Source organism: Leptidea sinapis, chromosome 8 (assembly GCF_905404315.1).
Source record: "Leptidea sinapis chromosome 8, ilLepSina1.1, whole genome shotgun sequence".
Classification (NCBI taxonomy): Eukaryota; Metazoa; Arthropoda; class Insecta; order Lepidoptera; family Pieridae; genus Leptidea; species Leptidea sinapis.
Genome location: NC_066272.1, coordinates 15,172,589 through 15,183,470, shown reverse-complemented (window position 1 = coordinate 15,183,470; position 10,882 = coordinate 15,172,589). Strand labels below are relative to the sequence as shown.

At 41.1% G+C, this 10,882-nt stretch overlaps 1 protein-coding gene across 4 annotated transcripts in view; it reads right to left on the bottom strand.

Moving 5' to 3' along the window:
* LOC126965691 (zinc finger protein 595-like) overlaps positions 1–10,882 on the bottom strand; it is a 29,243-nt gene that overhangs the window by 6,342 nt on the left and 12,019 nt on the right. For all 4 annotated transcript variants that reach the window (XM_050809424.1, XM_050809426.1, XM_050809423.1 and 1 more), the window contains 2 exons: positions 1,797–1,873; positions 1,012–1,169 (listed from right to left, as the gene is read on the bottom strand). In XM_050809424.1, coding sequence (XP_050665381.1) covers positions 1,012–1,169; positions 1,797–1,873 — 235 coding nt within the window. The remainder of the gene's footprint in view (positions 1–1,011; positions 1,170–1,796; positions 1,874–10,882) is intronic.

The following is a 10,882-nucleotide window of genomic DNA, read 5'->3' as shown; positions in this document are numbered from 1 at the left end:
CTGTATCTTCTCTCTCGCTAGCTTAGTTAGTCTATACGCTAGTATATTGTAAGTCTATCACGACAACCAAATAGTAATAATATAATTGACTACAGTGACTACTATAGTGTTAAGTATGTCATATTGGTATGTAAACTATTATTAAAAATAATATCCGTACTTCCATTTGATGTAGATTCCAATAAATATTACTCCAACCTGTATTGTAGGATATAGGTGAGTAGTAATCTTTAATCAATATGTATTACTACTCGGTTACATTATCTCTTGACATGACGTCGATGACGTCATATCGTCGCTCTGTTACGGTGTGCAAAACAAGCATCACTAGGATATTATTATTAAAAAAAAACGATTTTTGTAATATTATAAATTTATGTAAAGGTGTCGTGTTGTGATGCTGATAATAATTATTACAATGATCAAAAATCAATGAAAGAATCTGGGTTAAGAAGGCAGAACAAAATCCAAAACGTAACAACGAGAACTTCGAAAAAAAGCAGTGATAGCATGAAAATATCACTTATACGTTAGGTACATATGATATAATAATAATAAATAAAGGTAAAGGTAATTATTTTTTTCGAGAGGAGGAAAATACAGTTACGTATTGAAGACCCCGAATCGAGGCCCATACGTCGGGGTCGGGTGTAAACCCCCGTACCGACTACAAACCTCCTCCGTACTGAAAGTCCTAAAGGCTTTTACAGCGAAGCCGGGCGGGGGCCTTGGAGGCCGAAAATGTAGCTCACAGGCGCGGGGCGTCTCGGAAGGAGACTCGAACCTCGGACCGCCTGCTCACTAGGCTGCATGGAGAGCAGATCACTAACGATCTAATATATCTGTTAGTCCAGTGGACTCTGGGTTTGAAGAGACTAATAACGGTAATGAAACTGCAAAACGTACTGACGCAACAGAACGAGCGCGAGGAGGTGTCACGTTGCAGCGAGGTCTAAAGATAATGCGGCTGTATAGTACTGTGTATCTAACAATGTTATTATATATCGGTACCGTATTTATCGTGAATCCCTTTATGTCGTTTGAGCGCGAACCGGTCGGCGAAGGCCGCCGTGCAGATGTCACACTTGAACGGCTTCTCCCCCGAGTGCACCTTCGCGTGGTTCTTGAGGTGAGCGGCCTGGCTGAACGCGGAGCCGCATGTGTCGCATCTAAACATAACGAACATTAAATAAAAATCAAAATCACTTTAATCATGCAGGTCAACTATATATGACTTGTTATTCCATTTATTGTTTAAAACAACAAGCGTACAATAAAATTTCTAAATCCAAAAATACCACGAAAACCCCTAAAGTTTTTATCTGGGTAAGTTGTCGCTCGCGATTTCAGCGTTACATTACTATATAGTAGTGCCTCACACGAGTAAGTCAACAATTAATTCGTAAAAACATGAGTTATTGAGTACAGTAAGATGCATCAATACACCACACACCGTAAATAAGATAAAAGTATTTCGTGGGCATTTTATTAGCGATTGTAAAAATATGTTAAGTTTAATTTTAAAAACATAAAGCTTCTGGTAACAGGATCAAACTGCCTCCACAAGTAGCGCCCGTTCACGAGCATAGCGAATGGACCAACCATCGCCTCCCTTGACCAGTATATTATAATAATTGTAGTACCTATTTACTTATTAGTTTTAGCCCGCAGCTTCGTCTGACTTTAAATTTATTTAATTTGACACAACATTATCATTTTGATAGCAATGTCACTTTCCCACTGGGCTATATGGGTCGTCGCACAATATAAATATAGATAATAAAAATATCACTCACTTGTACGGCTTCTCTCCCGTGTGGATCCGCCGGTGATTCCACAGTGTCGCGTGTCGAGCAAATCCCTTGTCACATACCTGCGACATTAAATAATATTACTGAGAACGTGTGTGGATTAAGGTGTATGTGGAATATTTGTGGCAACATCACGCCTTGTTTTTACAGAAGGGGACAATCCAGCTTATCGCTTATATAGCTTTTTTCTGTATCTTGTAGATTATGGGTACCACAACGGCGCCTATTTCTGCCCTGAAGCAGTAATGTGTTTCGGTCTGAAGGGTGCCGTAGCTAGTGAAATTAGACTAAACATCATGTCTCAAGGTGACGAGCGCAACTGTAGTGCGCTATTAACCTTCATTTTTAAATAAAGCCAACCGGTCGAGTGACGTATCGTTCGTAAATCTTGGTGTGTCATGTTCAAGTCCCAGGTTGTGGCTCTATCTAAAGGATCTACTTTACAGTTTGATAACCTGCTCAATCCCAAAAACTGACTTGAGATGTTGCACTTTCAGTGAAGTGAGGGATATCACTATAAAAAAAACAAATTGTCTAAATTTCCACACCAAGTGTCTTCCCTTTCTATCACGCGACTCTTACCTCTTCTGTCGAAGTTAGGATTGTCTTCTTTACCTACATCTGACTATACTAGGTAGGTACCTACCTACCTAGGATAGTCATCTTATAAAAATAGCTCAGTTTTTCTATAATATAAATACGTATGTAATCGTAATTTTATATCAGTATTCTTTCGCAGTCAAACCTACATTTGTTGCAAATTACAATGTAAACCTTGGAAGACCACGACATAGTCAACATACTTTAGTTATTTTCATAGTATTGTGTCCTATGGTATATTGTTATAGGGCAGTGCGGCCGATATTAATACCATCTTTGTGCAGAAAAGGGCTATTCGCGCGATTTATAACCTAGGTCATAAAGAATCATTAAGACAAAAATTTAAAGAAATAAATATTTTGACTGTTGCTTCTCAATACATTTTTGATAATGTTCTGTATGTTCATAAGCACATTGAGGAATTTTCTAGAAACTGTGATATTCATAATGTTAACATGAGGAACAAACATAAACTTGTTATGCCTACTACTCGGTTAGGTTGAGTTAGTAAGTCTTTTTTTGGGCGATGTATATGCTTCTACAATATGATCCCAGAAAATGTACAAAACAAATGTGTTACGAAATTTAAAAGAATTGTTAAAAAACGTTTGTGTGGGAAAGGTTACTATAGCATAAACGATTTTCTTAATGACACCACGGACTGGGAATAAAGCGAACACCCTCAAGCTCTTTAATTATAAATATTTATTGTAAAAATATATGATATATAGACAAATATCACATTGTAATCCATATTTTTATATTTAAAAAAAAAGCCCGCTGAGTTTCTTGCGCCCACTCTTCTCAGGTCTGAGGCAGTCTCTTTTGAATGGGTGGTAGTTTTTGACGTTCGATAAGTGATTTTGAATAAAAAAAAATTGAATTTGAATCACTTTAAATTAGTTTTTTTCAGCATCTTTACGAAGCTTTTAAATTTTTTAATTTGGATCACAATGACCTTTACAATGCATTGTTTTTTTTTATGTTTCTCCATTTTTAATGCCGTGAGTGCGCTGAGGTTTTGGTTGTTTTTGATTTATACATACAATATTCAGTGGTTTGCTATTGTTATAACACAATTATATTTTGTGAGACATCATATTTTAAAATTATAATAGTATGATTATATAATATTTGTTGATAAAAATTGGACTTGAAATAGGGTTCCATTCAAATCGAAAAACGACTTTGAAGCGTGGTTTCCTTTGCCTGTTTTTTAATATTTATTTAGTTTGGAATATGTTGTCACGTGTTTACTTTACTTGGAAAATTATATAACAATATAGTTCAGCAGTTATTTTGTCCAAATATAGCATAAATGTATTTTATATCCAACACAAGCGATCAGTTCAAGGTCAAGGGTTACTATCGGCGCAAGTATTTTTCAACAATTTTTTTATAACATTTTGTTCCAAGATGTACATGTTTTATACATAACTGAGAAGCTTATTGAAATAATAAATTGGGGCATTTGCAAATTATATGAACAAAATTTGAAAAAATACCGTCAACTTCCTAGTTGAAATTTAAAATAATCCCATTTTTTAATATAAAAAAAAATTGGTGAGTTGGGCTCAAAGAATCAAACAGCAGAAGTTGAAAAAGGGATTACAGACAAGCTTGAGACACTTCATTTATCTACAAATTAAAATATTCAAATAGCACGCCCGTGTACACAAAACCATAGGTCAATACTCAGAAGTCCGCAGACATTTCCCGAGTCACGCAGACTGGAACAGTATCGACAGTGACGTACATTACCAACTAGACCAATTACCTATTAAAAGTTCGTCAGCGTTAACTTATATAGATAACAATATTCATTGAAAAGACTTGTCCGTAAGTGTCATTTAATATTTTTAAACTTTATAATTGAAAAAAATTCCAACCTAGCCATATTTGATGATTAAAATAATTTTAAACACCTGCGTTTTCACAAAAAAAAACATTTGAATATCACTATCACTAACATCTAAAAATCTCATTTTTTATGTTTATTTTAGTATGGATTCGATGAGTTTTTTGTTTTATTGTAAAAATAACATACGCTGATATTTTTTATCATTTAAATTATTATTTTTTTATTTTAAAATAAATATACATATTTTTTATATGTATCGCATTTGTACATGCTAGCAACACACTCACAGATTATTATTTTTGTATTTCCAAAGCTTTATCGTTCATGTGTCAATTTAAACGTTTTATGTCAGATTGAGAATTAGGTGTGTCTCACTGCTCACAAGTCACAACAATCAAAAGTACATACAACAACACAATAAATAGATTATTTTCGCTCTACCCTCCAATTAATATTGTTGCGTAGCAACCCTTTGAAGTATATGACGAGAGTTGTCAAACTTCAAGACATTGTTAATTTCAACAGCTCCGTCAGCAATACTCGTAGCTCAGCGGAAAAGTGTTTACTTTAGACGCTGTAGACCCGGGTTCGATACACCTACCAGTGTATGGATTTTTTTGGGTTTTGTAAAGTTAAAGGAAATTTCTAGTAAGTTCAGGATCAAATCGAACAGAAAAAAAGGGATGGAAAATGTGTAAGAAGGATAAAAATAGTTAAAAGAATTTTCTAGTACAATTTAAATTTAAAGATGGAATGGGAGAATCATTTTGAAAATAGAACGGATCCGGGGGTATATAAGCCGTACTAAGCATGGCCTACGGCAGTTCTAGTTCTGACTCGAAAGTGTAAAGAAGAAGAAGAAGAAAAGAAGAAGTAGTGAAAAGTGGAAGTGTTCTAAGAAGAAGAAGACAGAAGAGAAGTAGTGTTCGGTGCAGTGTGACGCGTTGAAGGTACCGCCGCCCACAAGAGGAACAGCGGCAGACCGGCGAAGTGCAAGTTCAGAAAAAGTGAACGCAAATAAAGACTCGTTCCTATAAGCGGAGTATTATTTCCAATCCCTGACCCACTCCCGTGTCAATTGGTGTCAGAAGTGGGATTGGAAAGATGCCATTAGTGCCCAGGAACGAGAAGGGAGTGACCACGCGAGCGGGAGCAGCTGCAGCGGCAGAGGACGAGTCAGAAACATCCGGCTCTGGACTCAGTGCGACCGTGTCAGCACCGCAGGCTCCTGCCGTAGATATCAGCGCGCTCATGCAACAGATGGCCGCCATGATGCAAGAGCAAGCGCGCCGACAGGAGGAGCAGCTGCGGGCCTTGCAAGAGGAACAAGCGCGCCGACAGGAGGAGCAGCTGCGAGGCCTGCATGAAGGCCTCTCCAAAGACATTTTATCCGTTGTGCAGAAAAACTCCACCCGTATTGACGCTGTGGAAAAAGAGATCGCCCGGATTGATAGTGTGGAAAAGAAGATGGACAAAGTTGAAGAGAACTTTCAACGGAAGATGGGAGAGATGGAAGTTACCATTAATCAGCTCAGTGGGAGGGTCGTGTGTCCTTCAGCCAACACAGGAGTTTCCTGCGGAACCACATCGAGCAGAAATTTAAAAGTACCTCCCTACGACGGCAAGTCTTCCTGGGCTGCCTTTAAGCTACAATTGGAGACGGTCAGAAGAGCCTGCGGTTGGAGTGACCAAGAAGCGCACTCTGCCCTCACACTAGCGCTCCGTGACGAAGCACTCTCCGTATTGGAAGCACTCGGCGCTGGGAAGGAGGAAGTGACCTTCACAGACCTTATTGACGCGTTGGAGGCACGCTATGGTGATAAACACCTCGAACATGTGTACCGGGCGCAACTTAAGGACCGCAGTCAAAGGGCTAGCGAAACTCTACAGCAGTGGTCCGTGGAAGCCGAGAAACTAGTGCGTAAATCATATCAGTCGTCGCCAACTGCAATAGAAGAAATGTTGCTCCAAGTTTTCATCGATGGAATACGGGACGCCGAAGTTAGAGCAGCCGTACGATTGAGTCATCATACCAGCTTGAAGAAAGCGGTGGCACATGCTTTGGAAGTGGAAGCGGTTCGCCACGATTCTCGGGCGTTGAGACTCCGCAAAATTGTACCAGCAGATTCCAGCCGAAGGCAAGCATATAACCCAGTATGCTATGGTTGTGGGGAGCGAGGACACATTAGGAGCACTTGCCCCAGGCGTGAGAGCATAACGCAACGTAGGAAGGATGCGGCGGTCTCAACATCACCGCTGGAGCAGCAGGAAAACTAGAAAAGGCCAGGGCAGTGGGGTGGGCGCTGGCCGGTAGAAGCAAAGCCCCAAGGATCTTCGTTAAGCAGACATGTGACGGAAACACTTTAGTTATAGAAGGAATGATAAATGGAAAATCTTGCCGTTTCACTTTGGATACGGGTGCCTCACGTACAGTCGTTAGCCAAAGAAGACTAGAGAGCATCGGAAGACGACATATGCGAGAAAATGTAAACTTAATACTCACAACAGCTACCGGCCAGCGCATACGAGTCCAGGGAGAGAAGGTCGTGGCCATGAAAATCGGGGATACGTTGTACTGGCAAAAAGTGGTAATCGCGGATATCACAGATGACTGCATCATTGGGTTGGATTTTCTTCGAAATCATCAGTGTACCATTGACATGAAACATGGTGTATTGAAGCATGGAAGTGAAGAAATTCCAATAAAAGGCGGAACTGTTGGGAAAGTGTTGTGCTTAAGAGACACTACTTTAAATCCGAGATCGCAGACCCTAGTCCCGGTAGTCCTACCAAGGGATGACAGAGGAAAACCTTGTAAATGCGCTATAATAGAAAGAGAGACATCGGACACGACATGGATCCCAGCCAGGACTGTTGTGGGTAACTCCCAGATTGCGATGGTTCCCGTGTTTAATCCTCATGGGGACAAGCAAATCATTAGGAAGGGAACAGTGATCGGAGCTTGTGAGGAGATAGCTTGGTTAAGAAAGTGTGAAGAAGGGAGGAAGACCGAAGCTGCAAACCAGGATGTGAACATACAGAAACTTCTGGATAGCTGTAAGGACAATCTTACCAAGCTACAGTTAATAAAAGCGAGAAATTTCCTGCTACGCTACTCCGGGATTTTCTCAAAGAACGACGGGGACATCGGAAGAACTGGTTTGGTGAAACACAAGATCGACACAGGAGACACTGTTCCGATACGGCAAAGACCAAGACGTATTCCGTTTGCACGCGAACAAGAAGTGGAAGACATGATTCGGGATATGAAAGAAAATGGTGTGATAGAACCGTCGTCGAGTCCATGGTGTTCTCCAGTGGTTCTGGTGAAGAAGAAGGATGGATCAACTAGATTTTGTGTGGACTATCGGCGTCTGAATGATGTTACTAAGAAGGACAGTTATCCATTGCCAAGAATCGATGACACCTTAGATTCACTTTGTGGCATGACGTGGTTCTCTACTTTGGATTTGAAAAGTGGCTACTGGCAAGTTGATCTGGACCCTAAAGACAAGGAGAAGACGGTTTTTTCAACCGGAAAAGGATTATGGCACTTCAAAACAATGCCCTTCGGATTATGCAACGCCCCAGCTACTTTCGAAAGGTTGATGGAGTATGTGCTGGCAGGTATGTTGGGAGAAACCTGCCTTGTCTACTTGGATGACATAATCATTATGGGACGAAGTTTTGAAGATCATCTTAAGAAGCTCGAAAAAGTCTTCGCAAAACTGCAGGGTGCCAACTTGAAGTTGAGTCCAAAGAAATGTTCCTTCTTTCAACGTCAGGTGAATTACTTGGGGCACGTTATCTCGGAGCAAGGCGTTGCGACGGATCCTGCCAAGATAAGTGCTGTCAAGGACTGGCCGACGCCGACAGAAAAGACACATGTGAGAGCATTCCTTGGACTATGCTCTTATTATCGACGCTTTGTGCAAGGGTTTTCTGATGTTGCTAAGCCCTTACATCGACTGACAGAGGAGAAAAGAGCCTTTTCCTGGGATGAAGACTGCGAACAAGCTTTCTTAGAGTTGAAGAAACGGCTATGTGAATCACCTATCCTCGGATATCCTGACACGGAGGGAAGATTCATAGTAGATACTGATGCTAGCAATTCTGGAATTGGTGGAGTGTTATCTCAGAAGAGGGGAGATCAAGAAGTTGTAATTGCATACTTTAGCAAATCTTTATCGAAGCCGGAGAGAAACTACTGTGTAACTCGTAGGGAGTTACTTGCCGTGGTGAAGACATTATAACATTTTAAAAAGTACTTGTTGGGTCGCAAATTCCTAGTAAGGACTGATCATGCCGCCTTGAAGTGGTTACTAGAATTCAAGAATCCGGAAGGACAAGTGGCCAGATGTGGATTGAGCAACTTCAAGAGTATGACTTTGAAATCGAACATCGAGGAGGAAAAACTCATGGAAACGCAGATGCTTTATCCAGAAGACCTTGTCTGACGGAATGCAAACATTGCATTCGTCAGGAGGAGAAAGAAAATCCAATAATCCGACTGATCAGAACAGATTCGATCGATGGGAACTGGAGCAACGATGCAATGAGGAGAGCTCAGGAAAATGATAAAGATCTTCAACCACTTTTACATTGGCTAGCAAGTGGATCACTTAAACCAAAATGGTCTGAAGTGGCTAGACACAGTACGGCTACCAAGAGTCTCTGGGCACAATGGAATAGTTTGGTGATGCATGACGGGTTGCTCTGCCGGAAATGGGAAACCTCGCAAGGAAAGGATTGCCATCTGCAACTGGTCGTTCCCAGGGAGAAGGTGAACGAGATCCTGAGAGCTTATCACGATGGTTCTTCAGGTGGACATTTGGGAATAAGAAGAACTCTCATAAAAATTAAAGAACGATTTTACTGGTTGCATTGCCGTGATGATGTGGAAGACTGGTGCCGTAAATGCAAGAGTTGTGCAGCTGTCAAAGGACCTCAAACCCGGAGCAGAGGAGCTATGAAGTTGTATAATGTTGGGGCTCCGTGGGAGAGAGTAGCTCTGGATATAGCCGGACCGTTTCCAGTCACCAAAGCTGGAAGCCGTTACATAATGGTGGTGATGGATTATTTCACGAAGTGGCCGGAAGCATTTGCTCTACCGAATCAAGAAGCAGTTACCGTTGCGACGAAACTGGTGAATGAAGTTTTCTGCAGATTCGGTGTGCCTTTGGAGTTGCACAGTGACCAAGGGCGGAACTTCGAGTCACAAGTATTTCAAGAAGTTTGCAAGATCTTGGGAATCCATAAGACCAGAACTACGCCATATCATCCACAGTCGGACGGGATGGTGGAGAGGTTTAACCAAACATTGGAGCGACATCTGGCAAAAGTAGTGGACAGTCATCAGGATAACTGGGATGAGTACATTCCACTGTTTCTTATGTCGTATAGAAGCGCAATACACGAGACAACAACGGTGACTCCTGCGTACGCCAATTTTGGAAGGGAATTGAAATTGCCAGCTGATTTACTCTCAGGCTGTCCACCGGATACTCCGAAAAGTATAACAGAATATGTGGATGAGTTACGGAAAAAGATGGTTGACATCTACGAGGAAATTAGAACAACTGGGCTTAAGGCAAGTGAACGGATGAAGACCCGCTACGATCGAAGAGCTAATATTCCTAGTTTTGAAGAGGGAACCCTGATTTGGTTACACAATCCTGTAAGGCGAAAGGGGAAGTCTCCGAAGCTCCAACCAAGTTGGGAGGGACCATATAAAGTAATCACAAGGATAAATGATGTGACTCTCAGGATCCAGCGTACCCCTCGAAGTCCCCCGAAAATCGTACATGTCGATCGGGTGGCTAAGTACTACGGAAGCAACGATGATCGGGACGATCATGTCTTGGGAGGGGGCAGTGTTGCGTAGCAACCCTTTGAAGTATATGACGAGAGTTGTCAAACTTCAAGACATTGTTAATTTCAACAGCTCCGTCAGCAATACTCGTAGCTCAGCGGAAAAGTGTTTACTTTAGACGCTGTAGACCCGGGTTCGATACACCTACCAGTGTATGGATTTTTTTGGGTTTTGTAAAGTTAAAGGAAATTTCTAGTAAGTTCAGGATCAAATCGAACAGAAAAAAAGGGATGGAAAATGTGTAAGCAGGATAAAAATAGTTAAAAGAATTTTCTAGTACAATTTAAATTTAAAGATGGAATGGGAGAATCATTTTGAAAATAGAACGGATCCGGGGGTATATAAGCCGTACTAAGCATGGCCTACGGCAGTTCTAGTTCTGACTCGAAAGTGTAAAGAAGAAGAAGAAGAAAAGAAGAAGTAGTGAAAAGTGGAAGTGTTCTAAGAAGAAGAAGACAGAAGAGAAGTAGTGTTCGGTGCAGTGTGACGCGTTGAAGGTACCGCCGCCCACAAGAGGAACAGCGGCAGACCGGCGAAGTGCAAGTTCAGAAAAAGTGAACGCAAATAAAGACTCGTTCCTATAAGCGGAGTATTATTTCCAATCCCTGACCCACTCCCGTGTCAATATTATAGGGTAAACTGGGGGAGTATATAAATCATTTTAGGACTGAGCTCGTAGCTGCTTGTAAACGGAATTTACCACTTAGCATTTGTATGCACGCGGCATTTTATCACATA